Source organism: Perna viridis, chromosome 14, assembly GCF_037379345.1.
Source record: "Perna viridis isolate PV_CMFRI_1.1 ecotype Kerala chromosome 14, ASM3737934v1, whole genome shotgun sequence".
Classification (NCBI taxonomy): domain Eukaryota; kingdom Metazoa; phylum Mollusca; class Bivalvia; order Mytilida; family Mytilidae; genus Perna; species Perna viridis.
Window position 1 is genome coordinate 8,763,376 of NC_142458.1, and position 19,456 is coordinate 8,782,831.

The 19,456-nt window shown below is 33.8% G+C and overlaps 2 protein-coding genes across 3 annotated transcripts; both read right to left on the bottom strand.

Moving 5' to 3' along the window:
* Positions 1-1,095: 1,095 nt before the first annotated feature.
* LOC148598110 (uncharacterized) lies at positions 1,096-14,825 on the bottom strand. 2 transcript variants are annotated; one of them, XM_088560587.1, is made up of 2 exons: positions 12,576-14,825; positions 1,096-4,353 (listed from the first exon to the last, which is right to left on the bottom strand). In XM_088560587.1, exon 2 carries the CDS (start codon positions 4,346-4,348, stop codon positions 2,645-2,647), a length of 1,704 nt encoding a protein of 567 aa, XP_088416713.1. In that variant the 5' UTR covers positions 4,349-4,353; positions 12,576-14,825; the 3' UTR covers positions 1,096-2,644. The 2 variants fall into 2 exon arrangements, with proteins under 2 accessions (XP_088416713.1, XP_088416712.1); XM_088560586.1 differs by having other exon boundaries at positions 10,710-14,825.
* A 140-nt stretch (positions 14,826-14,965) lies between these two features.
* Positions 14,966-19,339, bottom strand: LOC148598111 (glycine, glutamate and proline-rich protein-like). Its single transcript, XM_088560588.1, has 6 exons — positions 19,202-19,339; positions 17,751-17,813; positions 17,140-17,229; positions 16,570-16,694; positions 15,753-15,918; positions 14,966-15,136 (listed from the first exon to the last, which is right to left on the bottom strand). Exons 1-6 carry the CDS (start codon positions 19,254-19,256, stop codon positions 15,000-15,002), a joined length of 636 nt encoding a protein of 211 aa, XP_088416714.1. The 5' UTR covers positions 19,257-19,339; the 3' UTR covers positions 14,966-14,999.
* Positions 19,340-19,456: the final 117 nt, after the last annotated feature.

Genomic DNA, 19,456 nt, shown 5'->3' on the forward strand with positions numbered 1-19,456 from the left:
GGAAAAAAGAAACCACAAAAAACAACGCTATTATATAATTATTGTCATGCTGTAAATACTTCATATATGAAATTTTGTATAATGCTTTAAGAGATGACAAATTGTTTCACTCTTTGATTTTACCTTATATTTGTACTGTGAACTTTCATTCAGAATTTTTTTACACGTTACACATGTACGCCACGCTGTTAAACGTTTATATTTGACATGATAGTTCTAAAACTTCTTTTGTAATACCGGATACACCGTCAAATATTGTTCATGTTAAAATCATGAAAATTGAGTTTCGCATGATATTCCTGTGAACTCAACATGAAATTAACGTGATGTTCACGTGAAATTTACTAAATATGTAGACAGTCGGCAGAGCTGGATTATATAATCGTCCCGTCCCAAAATGTATGGACACATGGCCTCCAGTCGTTCAGATATAAACGGAAACAACAAAAAACCATTACACTCTAAAAAGACCAACAATTTAAAAAAATAAAAAACAAAAACAAAAAACAAAAACAAAAACAAATATAAAATGAGGAAAACATTCATGTAACCACACTTCTTTCCAGATTTCGGTAATGTAGATTTTGTTACACATGTACTTTAGGATGGTACCTGATAGAGATTAAACTTTCAAATGATGTCAAGCATTTCGTCGTCATACTTTAATTTTTTTTTTTTAACAAAATAAGTACTTTTGTAACCCGGTTGATATCTATTTATCGATTGGTTGATTGTATTAAACCTTTTTCTTTTTTATTTTATATTTTTTACGCATTTTAATGGTACATGTGTTCTTTAAAGAGCTAGTTTTTGTACGAGTAATCAAGGGAACCAAGGTTATAGCGGTAATCAAAAGAATGCAATCCAGGGACAAAGACCAGACATGGAAAACAGACATACACAACAAAGAACATAAAGTAACTAAAATCATACATATAAAGTACAAAAAAGCAAATGAGCAACTCGGACTCCACTAAAAACTGGGATCATGGACCAGGTGCACCGGTAGGGTAAGCGAATCATGCAAAAGGCGAAACAAAGTAGCAAAACCAAAACAATTTTGAATATGTACTTTTTACTCTTTATTTTTCCCCAGAATAAAGGTATAAAACAAGATTTTTTATATCTTTCTCGTATTTTGCTTTGCTCATATCGCATGCACTTTAAATGAACAAGATTTTTTCAATGGTGTAAGTATAAGTGGGTGCTCAAAATGGATAGAGACGATTTTTTTCTGTAAGATTTCCAAAGTGTATGGAGTTTTTGTCTCTCCATTGATAAGTTTCTTTCAAATAATTTCGTTTATCATGTCGATGTCTTACATAACTCTACGATTTACTTGGGTTAGGATTTTCTGGTAATGGATTAGTTAACAAAATTACGGTCAATGATCCAACAAACTGATATGAAATGTTAATTTCTTATATCACCAGCGACTTCCAAGTGTAACAAAATACATTTCCTCTCTTAACCAACATACACGAGCTGAATGTTTGGTATCTTTACTGCTTACAGTACAGAACATCTGAGTTTTCAAGGTTATGGATTATTTCTAAAATTGTACGATCCTCTCAATTTAACAATTGACAAATAAAACAAATGTCTGTTTCAAATATGATCAGCGACTTCTAAATGTAGACAATCTTTCTCTAACAACTAGCATCAGCGAGCGGAACCAAGTGTTCACAAGATGGTGGCATTATTTTTTCTGTTATCTTGTACTGTATAACTGTAGCATTAATGATAATTTAATGACATACATATTTTACTTTTCACAACCATCTTTTCAATAATCTTTAATAATTAAACAAGTAAAGATCTGTAACACTCAAGCAGTTCACTATATTATGTGGAATATTGTGAAAATTAGTTTACTACATTGTATAAGATTTATTATAATACACATATTATCAAATATTTTTTTCAGTTCTAGGTGCACATAAATGATAATAACAAAAGTACTGAACTGATAAACTGCAGGCAAAAAGAATATTCAAAAAGGAAAATCAGAATAGCAAAGGCAAAATTAGGGCAAAAATTATCATCTTTCAATTAGCCAAGGTAATATCTATAGTATTCGATTGAGTACTCAAGCGGTTCACAATATAATGTGAGGAATATAAAACAACTTAGTTACAAAAATAAAAATATATAGCCTTTTTTGGGTGTATCACATTTTTCAGATTTTGCATGATTCTTACAAAGACAGTTAATTAAATCTTCCATTACACAAGCTTAAGAAAAAATGTAATGAGTGTTGGTTGGGATATTTTTTGTTTTGTTTTGTTCTTTTTTTAGTGGGGGGGGGAGCATTACAACCATTTTTAAAAGACGTTTAAATTTGTGAAAGACCTTATCTTAACTTTCAAAATAACATTATATTAGGCTTATCATATATGCAGTGTTTTGTTAATTTTGTCTACAATGATAAATACCACTATTTAAAGATTTTAAGACCATTATGAACACTTCTTTCCAAAAGAAGGTGTTACAGTTCTCATGCTTTCCCTCGCAGTTTTTACTATACAAATTGTATACTATGATCAAACCAGATATCAGTCTGATTCTGTTTGATTGATTTGCCATAATTATATTGTTGGTTCATTAAGTTTTGCTTATCAGATAATGTTTAAAAGTTTAGTTTTTACCAATCAACAGAGTACAAAAATACATCTCCAAGATAATCACAGGTAAATATAAGTTCCTTCCTATCTTCATCGAAATGGACACCCCGTGGTTGATTCAAACCATCTTCATTTTCTAGAATAATCTTACTTTTACTTCCGTCTATGGAAAATAACCAAACATTATTTGAGTTTCTACATGCTACAAATACGTAGCCATCGCTGGTTGTGGTAACTCCGTAAGGTCCTTTTAATTTATTATGTGAAAAATTCCAAATAAGTCTACCCTCACAGTTGTAGGCTGCTACGTATTGATCCCCGAGATGAGAACACACGATTATTTTTGCAGATATGTTGAAGTTGAATAATGGTAGTTTTAGACAGACAGTTTCCAGGATTGATTTGCTCTTAGAATCTAAGTGCCATAATGATTTATTTCTAACTCTCGCTCCATATATATATCCATTATGATAGTATACACCATAAGCATTTTGACCGAGACTGGTTGTTAGTCGGGTTTCCAGGTTAACTTGTAATGCTTCGGCTGTGTCTTCATTAAACCCAACAATCACGGAAGTAACATTTTCACCAAGGCAAATATCTACTGGACTGTTGTCAAAGTGTTTTAATGTTTGAAAACCAGTTCCGTCAGGTTTGCAAGAGATAAGTTTTTTCGTGTCGTAACTGACCAATAACAGATCACCGGAAGGTGTAATAACACCGGAATTTAGAAAACTACCAACCTGCGATTGCAACGAAAAATTGTGTTTTAAGTTAAGTTGAAAATCATTGATCGACTTTGGTCGACGATTTACTACATGTAATTGCGCCTCGTTTTTTTTTAGTACATTCAGGGAGCTTGTGAAAAAATTCGTTTTGGTGTTCAATGTTCCGATGTCGGATAGCTCTTGAATGACATATTCTATATTCGACATATCAAGAGAGAAGTTGGGTCTTGATATTTTATCGTTTTTCAATATTTCGTCAAGAAATAATTCATGGCCGATGCATTCTTTATCTATTTCAGATATCGCAAAGAAAGTTTGTTGCTCCGTAGAAAATAATTTCAATTTCTCAAAAGTTTCCTTCATGTATTGTACATTTTTCTTTTTATTTTGTATTTCGGTAAGGACGTTGTTCGTGTTTCTTTTATTTTTATCACTGCCATCTTGCAATGTCTCAATCAGTTTTCCTTCTAACGTGTCTAAATGGTCGATCAACTTATTCCGTACGTCTTTAAATTTGTGTTTACATGTTTCTACTTCTTTGTCTATATGCTGGATAGTGTCTTTACAAAATGATTCCACTGACTCACAATATGAATGTAGATCGACGACTTTCTTTTCTGTTCGTCCAAATTTAGCGGAAGACTTTATATTTTTGACAGCATTTGCAAAAGTTTCAATATCTGCACCGGCGCATTGAGCATGTTTCTCTTTCAAGCAAGCAGAACAACATGGCTGCTCGTGTTTCTTGCAGTACAGATTGTATGGTAGGTCGTGCTCGCTACATGTGCATTTCCCGGCAACAACTGAAGAGGGGAGTTGATTGTGATCTTCCACCGTTATAACACTATGGTGCTTCGTCACTTTCAAGAATGCGTGGACTTTTTTACAGGCATTACAGAGACCTTGTTCACATTGTCGACACCAATAAGTTGCTGCTTCTGTTAAGTCTTGTTGTTGACAAACATCACAAGAAATTTCTATACCACTTGTTGCCATGGTTACTGAAACAAAAGCAGTCGATTATTTGGACGACGAAGGAGTTAGTTAGACTGACGCTTTTGACCGAATGAGTACAACAAGGTGACATTGTACATAGCAATGTTAAATCGATTTCCCTGATCAAAATATTCTTGGAGACAATACGGTTAACCATGCCAGTACGTAGGCTAAATGATTGACCAAAACAAACCAACCAATCTTGGAGCATGAATCAGGTACATCTGTGTTATATTGATATCTTCCTCTTCTAAAAAGTTATCATTTTATATTTTGTAGTGATATCCGAATAAAATAAAATAAATAAAATAAAAGTTAAAAATAGTTAGTATGTGTTACTGAAATAATGATTTCATTATATTGCTGTTGAATTTGCATTCACTCACAATGGCGATTTTATATTGATTATTAAAAATTTCAAATGGAATGGAGTGGTTCATTCCTAAAACGAGGTGGAGTCAGTTCATTTACCCTTGCAGTGTATTAGATATATCGCTCATGACAGAGATATCTTTTTGTTGTCATTCTTGCGACTAAAAGATACACACCATGAAAAATGGGGTACTTTGGTTTTGTTTATCTTAGATATATAGATTGTCTTTATGCCTTTGAATATATGTCCAATCGGCATGTGACACCTACCAAGAATAAAACAAAAATTGATGCACAGCGCGTGTTGAACTTCGTAAGTTCATGTTCATATCACATTGTAATTATTAATTGCATGAAATAGTCCTTGGTCATACTTCACAGACATGCTAATAAACTTATTTCCGAATATGTAATGAATCTCACATTCTTTAAAGTGTCATTCATTGATTTGAAAAGAAGAGTATATTTAGATTCACAATTGATTCATATAGTTCATTTGTTGATGATTGATTTATTTAGTACATTTCGAATGTGTATGAATGTAGTAGGTGGTACAAATGTACATACGGCATTGTTGACCCCTAATCCGGTCTCGATTGCGTAATCCGGTCTCCATTGTGTAATCCAGTCTCGATTGCGTAATCACATCTCGATTATGTAATCCCATCTCGATTGCGTAATCCGGTCTCCATTGCGGGTCAACGATGCCGAAATCAAGTTTTTTTTTAAATAGCCTTTCCCTCCAAAAATTGATTCCTAAGGTTACTCAAACGTAAAGTTCAATAAATCATGTCTATATAATTGTGTTTTCCTAATTATAGAGAAAGCAGACGTGGGAGGGGGGGTCATTTTAATAATGGAAATCAACAGATGTTGTTTGGATTATGTTTCCTTTTCCTTTTTGTATAATTCAGGTATTACGGTTGGTTGGATATTTCTTTTAAAATATACGTAGGTAACATACCCCAACTTTGTTGGTTGTGTGTTTTCAAGAAAAAACGAGAATCGATTCCGATTATCTTTTCAGGTTCTTAACATATCAAGTTGTAGGACACACACGTACATACAAATGAAATTCAATATTTCTAAAAATTATAAACTAAAACGTTCAATATAGACATATGCTGTTTACTACATGTAATTGATACTTTAGGCTGCATTTAATTACAAAAGAAAATCAGAATTCCAACATCAATAACTTAATCGGTTTTCATCGCATTTTCTAACGAACCGGGGGAAATGGCAAGGGTGTTTTAGTTTAGTAGTTAAATACATAAAAACACAATGCATTAATCAGCATGAAAATTTTAAATTATGACACACATTTGTGTCCTATTTTATTCGTTATTATTTGAGTTATACTGCAACTTACCTTGGATAATCTGTTGTAGGTGTATAATAAAATTTAAAGGTAATTCTACTGTTTTCAAATTATTGTACTTTGTACGAGAAAGGTAGATTACATAATTACAGAGATCACAACAATAAATGTAAACTTGAAAGGACAATATCATATACTTTCAATGATTTCTCTGTCTTTCCAGTACTGGAAATGTATCACATTAAGTGTCCATTACACCTGTTTTAAAGCAATATATATATATAGAAGGGGCTGAAAAATTCCCATCAATGTTAGAACTCTTAAATTTGCGATGCAAATTTTTGGTCGTTCCCTCCGCGGGACTCGAACTCGTACCATTGTGACATCTATGGCAACACCGCCCTAAGTCCACATTCTGAGACGTTTGTATAATATTGATTTGTTGTGACATGCATCATTAATTTGATCCTCTATCCTACATAATAACATCTAAAATAAACTGTCCCGTACTACCATACATCGTGTACTAAGTTACAGCCCTAGATTAATCCTACATGGAGGAATCACCCGGCAAGCGAAAGCTATATTTTATATAGCCTAGCTGGCCGAGTGGTCTAGGGCACTGGACTTAGTGCAGGCGGTGTTGCCGTAGATGTCACAATGGTACGAGTTCGAGTCCCGCAGAGGGAACGACCAAAAATTTGCATCGCAAATTTAACAGTTCTAACATCGTTGGGAATTTTTCAGACCTTTCTATACATGTATATATCTTCCCTGTATCAATTTGTTCGGATGGAGCAGTGTAGCGAATAGAGTCGTCACATTCTGAGACGTTTATATATATATATATATATATATATATATAACAAGTAATAGGAATAAATAAATGTAGTTGCATATATGTAACTAAGTAAACAAAACTTCGATAAGTATGGGACGTATGGCTTATTTTCAGCAATGCTTTATATACACGACGTTGATAAACACAGATAAAACAGTTTGATATGCACGTTTGCCAAATGTTAAATTTGACATATATGTTAGAATTACATTGATGGGTTGTTGGGGTTAAACGCCCGAGCAGCAATATTTCAGCTATATTCAGGCGATGAATATAAAGTTGATGATAAAATGAATATGAAATGATGATGAAATGAAAAATGGGATGGGACACAAGGAAAATGGGGTTGACAAATTTTGATTGCCACTGGAATAGGGAGAGGTGGGTAGGGTCGGGCAATTTAGCCTGTGGCGGAGCCTTATGGTTCCTACTCCGGGATAATACCACAGTAGGGTTCTTTAACGTGCGAGGAACATGGCATCTTTCCTAACACGGTGCACCATTATGGTTTGCGGTCAGGTTTCCGTATTATAGCCTGACAACCCCAGCATGTAACACGCCAGGGGTACCCCATTCCACCATCTGGGGCACAAATCCCAGTTGCTCTGTGGGCAAAGCGCCCTAGCCCCCGGTTACGGTTCTGAGCACTATTTAGTCGCCTTTTACGACAAGCTTAGCGCTGCTGCAGGCCTATTCTTTTGACACCCCGTCCTGCACGGGGTGTGAAATGATGGATGTTCTTCCTTTCTTTCTTCCGTTACACATGGGGTCCATCTGTTATCCGTTACTCTTCCTACACTACTGAATGGAATGCTATGAAACTTCCGTAGAATTCTCATTACATATTTACATTGTGCACCCGAATTTTATATTTCGATCCAAATCAATTTGGGTTTTCACATAACAAAACATAGACTTTGGAATTTATGAATATGGGGATATGGGATACCTCTTACCAGCAATTTCTTCTACACCACCTCATGGATTTAATTAAAATTTTCACAGAATCTTTAGAACATTTTCATTGTTCAACTTAAAAATAGATTTTTTTTAGTACTGAATTATTGGACATTCTACTTTCCGATTTTGATTTGAAGTTTGTTTAGGACTCGCATCAACAAACACAAAATTATCATTCTACACAACTGAAAGGAATTTATGAAACTGTCACAGAATCTGTATTTCAGATAACCATTGTATCCCTTTTTTAGAAAATGAAATTGGTTCCAAATCAAGTTAGAGGTCAAAAGATGCATGTTGTCAAATGGGGGAGTGGGAATTTCAATCTAGTGAGCACTGCTCACAGTTTTGTTCTAGGTTATCAATAAGGAAGAGAACTTCATAGCCCATTTTTGTTTACAAATATACTATTAAATGGATGGGCGAAAAAATACTATATCATACTGCGAGAAAACTACAGATATCGTATTTTTAATATACACCTCAACTACAAGTATAAGTTGTCTCAATTATCAAGGATTTTTGTTCTTTAACTTTAGTCACTGTTCTCTCACAGAGCAGTTTATGGTTCGACCATCAGTGGTGAAGTGTAACTTTGTGAATCGCACTCTTTGGTCTTAAGAAATTTGGAATGGTAGTGGTGTTATTATTTGACGTAAAATAAGAACCAATCCATATACAATAGAAACTCTCTTTGGTTGAAAAATCCACCGAACAAACAAATTTTTCGATTTAACAAAGACATATTTTCAAAAAACCGTATGACAAACTAAGACTAGTTATGTAGTCTGTAACTGTTTCTGAGGTAAAATTTGAAGTGAATAGGTTGGTTTGATATGCATGAATCCTCTCATGTCTGATATAGAAAGACTGCTACTTGAATATTCATTCTTGTATTTATTGCCATTTGCCATCATACACAGATATTTCATACCATGGACGTCAAATATCTGGATTCGTGTGTTAGAGAATTCCACTGATGCGGCTGTCCCGACAGGATAATTAAGATTTACGAAGGCAATCTCTAATTCTAACATATGTATATTTTAGATCAGGAAAAACAGTAGAGTAGGAATAGTTGCGAAGAACGAGAGGAGGGTTTACTGTAAAAATAAATCATAGTCGACCCTTTAACATTCGTCCCAAATAAAGATGGAAACCAACCAATATCAAAATGCCATAATACTTGATTTTTACGGCTCTTTAAACTCAAAACCATAAGAGGTATTTGAATGTGATAAAACAAACGCTGGCAGCGAGTTCGTAAGAAATCCGTTTTTTATTTGGATTTTTTGGGGTCTGACCTTAATCCTATAAAAAAAATCCAAAATCGGACTAAAATGTTTAAAGTTATTTTTTTAACGTGGTCAAATTTTGTAACCAATAACTCAAAAGCAGTTAAAAAAAATCTATCCAGAAACAAAATAGAACTACGAAAGGAGCACATGGATAACTGAATCATCAAGTTCGAATCAACTATAAACTCATAATTCCAATGTTAATACATAATTCCCCCTTTTAGCACCTTTGTTCAAAGAGGGAGGGGGCAAAAACATGTAAAAACTGTATGGCTCTTCGCAATGTCACTAGGAACGATGTCTTAAATATCAAAAAGATCTGATGAGTTTTACTAAAATTATCGTAAATTATTAAATCGCAAGTTAATAGACGCCAAAGACGCAGACGACTACAAGGTGATACCATTATACGGCCGAAGAAAACTGTATAAAAGTCAGTCACACAACCGACAATGCGCAGTGTTCACTACCGTGTGTCAAATTTGATTAAAAAAATGACCACAACTATATAAAAAAAACACGGGACCAAAACAACATATAAAAAACACTGGACTCTCCATCAATATAGATTTAGATTAAGTAATAGTTTATGTGCATAAGCCATCTGCCCAGTCTCCTGTGTCCCCGAAGTGTCTAAGAGCCTAGCCTCAACAGTAAAAAAAATGTACTTAAATATATGCTACCAGTTCATTACTGTGTGTAAACCAACGGGCTTGCAAACGTGTTTTCCTTGTAAAGCATTTGTTTACTCCGGACATTTAGAGCATCTCGGTTGGTGTTTCTAGAAAAGCAGAGGACGCTTACCCTACCGATCCACCTTGTCCATGCTCTCAGTTTGTATTGGAGTCCGAGTTGCGCATTTACTTTAGTTACTTTATATGTATTGATTTGTTTATTTTATGTTCTTTGTTGTGTATGTATATTTTCTAGACTTCGTACAATAGGTTAACGAAACATGGCTATGTTGTTACAAGATTAAGTCATCACTACAAGAGTTGCATGGTCGTCATCATGAACTCGTGGGTCGTTACGGTGTATCCATATCTGCATCATGAGAACCGATTTGTTCAACGTGTCACTGTTTTCCTTTCCACTTTTGTCTACTCGGACGACTTTTATGAGCAACTCGGTGGGTGTTTCAAGAAATGCAGAGGACGTTACCCTACCGGTTCACCTGGGCCATGCTCCCAGTTTTTAGTTGAGTCTAAGTTGTGTATTTACATTTGTTGCTTTGAACTTATAGTTCAGGTTATTTTGTGGTCTTTGCTGTGTATGTTGTCCCTGTTTTCTTTGTCCCCCGATTACATTCCTTTAATTGTCGCTAGAATTTTGGTTCCCTTGATTACTCTTTCAATATAAATTTATTATACACTAACCTATGTGATTGAACAAACGTAATAGCTTAAAAGTAATTAAGCCAACAAAGCTTTGAAAAATAAGGGGCGTATATCTATGTTTAGCACTGCTGTATTAAAACGACGTTGATAATCACAGATAAAACAGCTTGATATATTTAAGTTGCGTCTTATGTTAAATTTGACTTACATGTTGTAATTACATTGAACATACCTTTTCAGCTGATTAGTAATTAGTAAGAATAAACGAGTCAACCTTTCTCTATCAAATGCGTTTATACTTTGTACCAGGAAAGTAAATAGACGAGACGGGAACAAGATTATATGGCCAAAGGATTACTGGTCACATAAACACACAAATATGATCGTAAACCTTTCAAATCTTATTTTTGTGTTTTGTTTGTTTTGTATACATATTATTCCATTATTTATTTATATTTTATTTTAATATTTGGTTTTGTTTTGTTTTTTTTTGTTTTTTTTTTGTTTTTTTTTCTGTTTCTTGTTTGTTTTTTGTTTTGTTTTTTTGTTTTTTGTTTTTGTTTATAGTTATGTTTTGTTTTTTGGTTTTTTTTGGGTTTTTTTGTGGGGTATTTGCTTTTGCTTTTGTTTTCGTTTTCTTACCAGTGCAAAAAAAACAAATATGTTTTTCAGAACTTAAAAGGCCCAATTACATTATATAGTTTTAATATTATCATATGATCCCATGTTCACTACGTGCATGATTCATACTTGTTATAAAAACTAAAGGTGTAACCGTTGATCTGAGCATTTTATGTGTTTAGTGTAAATTATACCTTGGTACAGATTATAATTTGTGTGAACATTTTGTACAAATTATAGTTTGTATTTGCAGATTGTTCAAAATTTTCATACAAATTACAATGTGTACAACTTGTACACCACATATGCATTTTCAGTTTAATGGCGTGTTTACATAGATGTCTCATTTTAAATTTGTTACATGTTTAAAGTAGTATTTTGTCCAAAAGATTATGTTTCATCTTAGGATTAAGTTCATCAAAACTTTCCATGGTATACGCTAGACCAGCGACAATATCACAGCTCCCCGACCGACACCGGTTATTGAGGCACTAATAGTCAATCGATATCTGAATAATATTTTCCTTCACTACATGTGGCAAAATACCAGATATGTAAAATTCAAAAATGTAAATAAAATAAACCAATAGTGCATTTTAATTAAATGTCACCTATCAGTATCTTAAAAAAGGCAAACGTTACAAACACTTTGGTGGATATTTATGGAGCTTATGAGGTATAAATCCTTATATGGATAATTCAATAAAACATCTGCGTTCATTTTTCTTCACGTGCCACAAAATTAGTTTGCCTGCTTCTTAGACAGAGAAGTACTGACATTAAAAAACTTCCCGTACTTTAGATATGCATCTTTAACGTAATATATGTAATTAAGAAACTAGTACTTTCAAAATATACTAGCGGGCTACTGATGATCGGATGATAATACAAAATCCTTGAAATATAGTTGTGATATTTTTTTATATGCATTACAAAATACATTCAGTTTTTTTCATGAAATACAATCATGAAGTTCATCATCAGTTATAATGATACATATTTTCATTATTGAACAAATATAGGTGTGCAATAATTTTAATCAAATATGATATAAATTCACGAAATTATTCAAAAATTATTTCCTGTCCCAATATATTTCGGAATCTAAAAGGACCAAATATACAAGGTGATCAATATAAATTGACCATGCATAATTGATTGTGGCGTGGGGTGTGTTATGTTTTATGCTATCTTAAATGCTCTGAAGAATCTCTTTAACAATTCTTATGTTACATCAAGCGAAATAACTATATTGAGGTACCCATAGTCAATCGATATATGAATAATTTTCATTCATCACGTATGGTCGCTTGAAATATAAGTTAATGCATAGGGGTATCATAATATGGAAATATCTCCTGTTATCCCTTAGGCTGTTTTTATTAATTCACGATATGAAGACCGTTGCTATAACCCTCGTAACTTGCAAATTTTACATGTTGAGGTACTGTGGTTATATTGATTTTTATTTGGTTACCTTTCTTACGTCTTGTTGTGTACTATTCAGACGAGTTCGACATTTTTACTCTGGAACAGTGTCCATCGTTTGGTCTCCATTTGGAATGGAAGCATGAGATTTAGGGTTATCAAATCTGGTTTAACCCACCATTTTCATCGGAAATACCTCAGCATACAAGTCAGGCTATAATGGCAAAAATTCTGAATACGTAAGCAAACATGGCCTAAACGTGAACACATGAAACAGAGACGATGTAGAATGCGTTAGGATGGAAATTATATGCATTATGCATTCTATAAGGCAATCTTTTCCTCTCCTTTGCATATAATTTCCATTGATGTTAGGTGAAGGGTTCGTGGTGCACGTTTCTCTGTATATAATCCCGACTCAAAAACATTCTACATTGTTACTCCAACAAAGATGGTACACCTAGATACAAATATGTAGTTCTTGGTAGAGATTCCTCATACTTTGTAAAAATAATTCCAAAGCATCTTCCAAATATACCAAAGGAGATGTTTTCAAAATGCAGGATTTTTTTTATCGACAACATATTTATCCATTATGGTGGACGAGTTTTTCAACTAACAGTCGGTATTCCAGTGGGAACAATCTTCTACTTGCTGACATATTCCTTCACTCTTATGAGGCTAATTTTACAGCTGATCTGATCCGAAAGAAAGAACATCATTTAGTTACATCCTTTAATCTTAGTTCCCGCTATATAGATGAAGTATTATCGTTAAGCAATCCTAGTTTCAGGGATTTGATATAACGCATTTACCCCCAAAATACTCGTGATAAAGGATACTACAGACACTGTGAAGTCAGCCTTATATATTGACCTACACTTAGAGATCGATGGTAAAGGAAAACTATTGACCAAAAATTACGGCAAACTTGATTTCTACTTATTCAGTATTGTCAACTTTCCTTTCATATGTGGCAACATTCCTTCAGCACATGCGAAAGGAGTTTTCCTATCACAATTCATACGTCATGCAAGAGCTTGCTGTAACTACGCTGACTTTTGTATCGCGCTAGACTTCTTACAATTAGGCTTCTGGAACAGCGTTATGTTGCCACAAGATTGAAGTCATCGCTACAGAAGTTTTATGGTCGTCATCATGAACTCGTGGATCGTTACAGTGTATCCATCTGCACTATGAAAACTGATTTGTTCAACTTGTCATAGTTTTTCTTTCCTCTTTCGTCTTCCCCGGGCGTGATTTTATGAGCTACACGGTGGATGTTTATAGGAAAGCAGAGGAGGCTTATATAAATAGGGTATTAAGAGGGAATCCATGCCAAAAAAACAAGAAATGGGTGACAAATGACAAATTTTTATTTTTTAAAAACTTTCTCCTATTTCATATCACAAATTCATTTTAAAAAAATGCTTTAAACGCATTTTCTAAGCCATTCATAGTCGATTTAAAACAAACTTTATACTATTTGAACATGAATATGATGTATACATTACATTAGAACAAAATATATCAGTGGAATAAAATATACCTTGTTCCACTCAAATCATATTAATTGCCTGATTTTATAAGGACTCCCTCTTAAAAGATTCTAGTTCGTATTTGCTGATATGTTCCGTATACATGGGACCTGATTTCCGTCTACCACTTTACTTGGCTATTTTGCTCTCATCCTTCATTGAAAGTTTGTGCATGTATTGGAAGTATTTGTGACATGACATGATGTACCTGTTCTGACCATTCAATCATAAATGTATCTTCAACTCAGCGAAGTAGACTAATCATTTTTTTTTTTTTTTTTTTTGCTATTGCAATGTCAAAGAGGGTCGAAAAAGTATAACTGTTAGAATTCAAACTTAATTTCATGACTAAGATAGTCTACCTGCATGCCAAGAAACATGAAAATATAACAATCGTCTCATTTAACACAAAACGCTTCTTTTTTTAATGCTTTATGCCGAACTAACTGTAGGCAATCAGAAAAAAAACAAATATATAAGTTCATCCAAATCGGTAGGTATTAAAATAAAAAATAACACTCTTGTGAACATTGTATATTTTATCTACAGTATCCTGACTCACCTCCCTTTCACATTTTTCTTAAAGTTTCTATCATCTGCTTACTATTGACCCATTGCTACATGATGATGTTATAAACATCGATTCCAATCGAATCATTTTTATTAATTTGCTTAATGGAAAGTGAAAGAAAGGAAATTAGCATACATTTAAAGTACCTTCAAACTGATACAGAGGGACTTAAAAAGTGTCTGGTTTTGACAGGGTGTCGGTTAGTTCAGAAATTGGTAAATATAGGATCGGTATAGGCAGATTTAACTGTATAAGTGTATAGTAAATCTTTCACTGACTAGCATTAATCGTCTGTTAGCAATCTATAACATTGAAGTGAAAAAAAAATCCTTTTAATTTCTGGAGGAAAACCCCTATTATTTATTTACCAATGATATCGTTTGATTAACCACTGCGCACGCGCTATGACGTCATTACTGTAATCATTGTGTGTTGTTCCAATGTCGAGATGGTCCCATGATCTAACATTACCAACACCGAAATTGTAAGCTGCGACTCCTCCTGCAAAACACCGTACAAGAAAATTAAACCGTGAAACCATGATTTATCAAGAATGAACGCAGTCCCCTTGTTCTTTTAGTCTTTTACATGTACGTTCTCGATTCTCGTGGAAATATCGAATGCAACAGAGGAGCTCGCTGGACGCATTATGAAACACATGTTAAGTAATTAAATAATTGTGAAAACATGATTTTCTCCATTCAGAACATTTTTGCAAACCTTTCAAGAAATATTTCCACTTCAGAATAACATCTGCAATCGTAATCGGAATGAAAAATCAAGAACCAATTACCATAAGTCCATGGTATTCAAAACGAAACACTTATTTACGCCGTTATTTTTGATTTTATAAACTGACAAAATCAGCTGTATAATTATTCAAGTAGTAATGTCAGTAGTAACATTTGAATCAGAATGAAATTAGTCCACGTTACTTTGATGCTTACATGAGATAGATGTAAAATGCTGAATACAAACGTTCCAATAATTTGTAAGGGTTGTGTCCCTTACCCCATGTCTACTACCTTAACGTAACAACTACTTCTTTTAACCAATTACTTTAGTTCAAATACAGTACCGAAATTAGTGGAGGGTGGTCAGTCGCTTTATTGCTTACCTTGAAGTGTTTGTTCATCCGTCCACGATGGGAATTTCTTCCTGACAGCCTGAATGTAAGGTACCAATTCATACTTGGTTTGCACATTTATATGGTCAAAGCTGGACCAGGGATAAGTTGTACAGTTCAATCCGACGTAATGCAAGGGATCTACATAGATGTCGCACTGCAATTATTGCAAACCTGAGAACTGAGAAAATATTGCAGGTGCCTTTTTTGTTAGTTTTTTATTATTTTTTTTTTAATATATAATAGCACATTTTCTCGATTCCTTCCATTACAAATCGTAAATGCTGTTGTTAGGAATAAAACGTACATGTAAATAGGTTATAGGTATAATTTTTGACTGTGAAGAATAGTTTCCAACACAGGAAAAAAAATGTGTATTTTTATTTTCGTTAAAGGTTATGTAAGCCACAATTCATGTCGTCCCATTAATATATAGGAGCGAGGGTGGTATTTGTTTAAAATGAGAGAGAGCACGCCACCGATTTGTCAATAGTAAATTTAGAATGGGTTGACGGTAGGGTCGATCAATCCGAATGGATGTTTTCCCCATCCCTGTAGACGGTGAATATACTATGTCTTGTTAAACTTCAGTTACGATGTGCAATGGTGGCATAAATAAATATGTGTCTAATGACCAAATAAATAAATAAAAGCGGACCAAAAATTCAGCACTTTTTATTTAGAATTATACAAATGTAGATATAAAAACGGGGCATTCATAAATGCACATTGTCCCGATTTTCTTAATTTCAGATGTAAAATATCGAACTTAAATTAATATATTGATCTCATAGACAAAAAAATATACCTGCATGATACCATAGGCGTGGTAAGTTCCATTCCGGAAGTCGCCCCAACCATTTGTTCGGTATAAGTATTTACCAGCTCCGGATTCCCTACTGGCAATACCAGCAATAACTGCTGGATGGATACCTGAAAGGGAAAAATAATTATAAACTAAGTCAGTATCCTTGCAGTTATACTGAAATAACATTTTATGATGCTGATTGAAGTTTCAAAACACTTATTTTTTTTACAGACCAAGAAACGTGAATTGCATGCAATCCCACGTGGTTTCAGAACCGTCCACTTACTTGTAATCGAAAAGTGATCATATCCGCACACGACTAAGTATAACACATATTGCGTAATAAAAAGATAAATGTTTTATTTCACAATGTGTCTTTAGTACAATTTTACACCTATCGCAATAGGCAATAGTCAAAAGGAGCTAAAACCGACGAGGCTTTGCCATTGCAGAAATGAACACAGCTAACTTGTGTTTTCTGTTTTGATTTTTTGCTGTTTTTGTTGTTGTCAGTTGAAGTCACCCTTTGATGTAATTTCTAACTTTTTTGTCTAGAAGTTTAAATCTTACAGTTGAGTGTCGCAGCTTTCTCGTAATATGACAGCCTCTTGTTGATTTCCTCAATATCTTGGTCGATGGCCCTCCTAGAGGCTTCTAACCCTAAAATTAAAAAAAAGAAAAAAAAACGTAAATACCAGATTACATAGAGAGGCAACCCTTTGAAATTTAATTGAAGGTGTCTAGTAGGGTTATTAACTAACAATATTACAATAATTAAAAGTAAAAAAGGTGTACCAGTTCACATAAGAAAAAATCCCATTGAAGTTTAAGATATACACTTCCTTACAGGCTTCTAATAGTATTACCACAAAATAAAAACAAGTCAACATGAGGAAGCAATTGCCATTTTCATGGCTTTAAGCCTTTGCCACACTTAGTACTTAACTCCACCTATATATGCAAATGTGTTGAATACAACGAAAACAACTTCGCTGATTTGTAACAAGTAGTGCTCGTGTTTTATGATAAAAAAAAACATTCTAATTCAGGACCAGGGGTAATAGCTATGATAGGTTTTAAGTCGGGACATAAATTACAAGGAAAAACAAACAAGTACGAATCACATATTATTAATTTTATCAGTTCTTCCAGATGACCTGTTAGTTACTAAAAATACATACCTCCATATTTAGGAGCCATTCCTTTCGGGTTGAGCTTTGTCACGTCTCCATAGCAATTGTAGTCTGTAAAAAAATGAAAAGCCAGCTTCATGACATATGGAACGTATTCGTGAAGAAATATGCAGAGAACGAGAATAAGTAATTTTATATATCTATTATTCATTATTATATAGATAACAGTATTTTATAGAATGTTCCCAGTGTAATAAATTTTGATAATTCACACTGTGAAATACGGTAATTTCATTCTCGCACTTTCTCCCGCAAAAAAACGTCACAGTTTTGATATCAATCTGCCGATCACATAATTTAAAATGCATGTTGAATATATCGATAAATAAAGAAGAAAATTTATATAATAAATAGGATAATCAATTGTTTATCGTGAATAACCAAAATAGTATCACTTGAGTCAAGAACGCTGTTCCGCACACTTAAATCTAGGCGTTCTTCAGTCCACGTGATAAAATTTGTTTATTCTCTCTTTCCAATTAATTAAATGAATCATTTTATTATTCACGCATTAGGTGCAGATTCATAGGAACAGACTCGGCGTAAGCACCTTCCCCATTAAATTGATGCGGGGGTATTTGTTTGCACGAAATTTTTATTTCTTTCTCAATTTATACCCGACAAATGTTCTTGTCGGCTTCGATCGGCCCGGCCTTTATAACCCTTAAAAGCCCCCCCTCCCAAACCATCTAACCTAAATCATGGACCCGCTCTGTGCATATCTTTAAAAAATGTGGCGCCGAAATTCCCTCAGGAAATGTCCACTGAAATTCAATTTATTTGTTTTTAGTCTGTTAACAGCTAAGAGCCAACCATGTTTTACTCAGTAATTTCAAGTGATTATAATCAACAAAAGTGTTCGAGCATAGAGAGGGCTTGGTCCTCGGAATCCTCCTTTTATTAAATACGGAAGAACGTTTCCACCAGTATATTCATTTTATAACCAGAAAAAATATTCTATATGAGAATGGAACATTCAATAGATAGATTAAAGATTGAACACATAGAGATTTCAGCTGTTGAAACATCCTCAGAGATAATTTTTCAGAGCAGCCATTTGATGTCTGTTAAGTGGGAGGGTGCTGATAAGGATTGATCGAATCAGAATTTATTTCAAGTCAAATGGCCAAGAACCAGGAGTACATAAAAAAGGACGGGAAAATACGGTAAGCATTAAAATCGAATTGTTGTCCCTATAAGAAAATAAAAGATGTGGAATAAAAAACTAGTTCAATGACAGATAAACAGAAGGACGGACCCTGAAATTTGAATGGTCATGATCTTTGTCGGCTGACGACTTATAAGAAGCGCATTGGGCAAGACCCAGCAACTGCCTATTAAAATAGCTTACAAAGAAAAAGAAGAAGAATATATGAATGTATATAGACGTTAAATTATAAAATCTAATTTCATCTTAATAATAAACTGCATTTACTCACTTTGGTTCTTGACAACTGGAGCAGTAATCAGCAAAATTAGAAAATACAGCAACATTCTTCGCCGTCAGAAACAAAATTTAAAATCTACACTTATAGCGGAAGAAGGAAGTTGACACGGTCTATAATAATCAGTTGTAAATGTAGTTTGTATTCATGTTTAAAAATAGAACTTAAAAATATATAAAGCCATTTAAATTCAGGTCTATTGGTGTACATTCAGGGTGTTTCCCTTCAATGTTAAGCGATTCGTGACTG

Excerpts from the sequence above, each read along its gene's own strand:
- LOC148598111 (XM_088560588.1), bottom strand. The coding sequence starts at position 19,256 with ATGTTGCTGTATTTTCTAATTTTGCTGATTACTGCTCCAGTTGTCAAG. Across the intron at positions 17,814-19,201 it reads TCCAGTTGTCAAGAACCAAA|ACTACAATTGCTATGGAGAC; the intron begins GTGAGTAAATGC and ends ATTTTTTTACAG. Across the intron at positions 15,919-16,569 it reads ACGCCTATGGTATCATGCAG|TGCGACATCTATGTAGATCC; the intron begins GTATATTTTTTT and ends CAATAATTGCAG.
- LOC148598110 (XM_088560587.1), bottom strand. The coding sequence starts at position 4,348 with ATGGCAACAAGTGGTATAGAAATTTCTTGTGATGTTTGTCAACAACAA.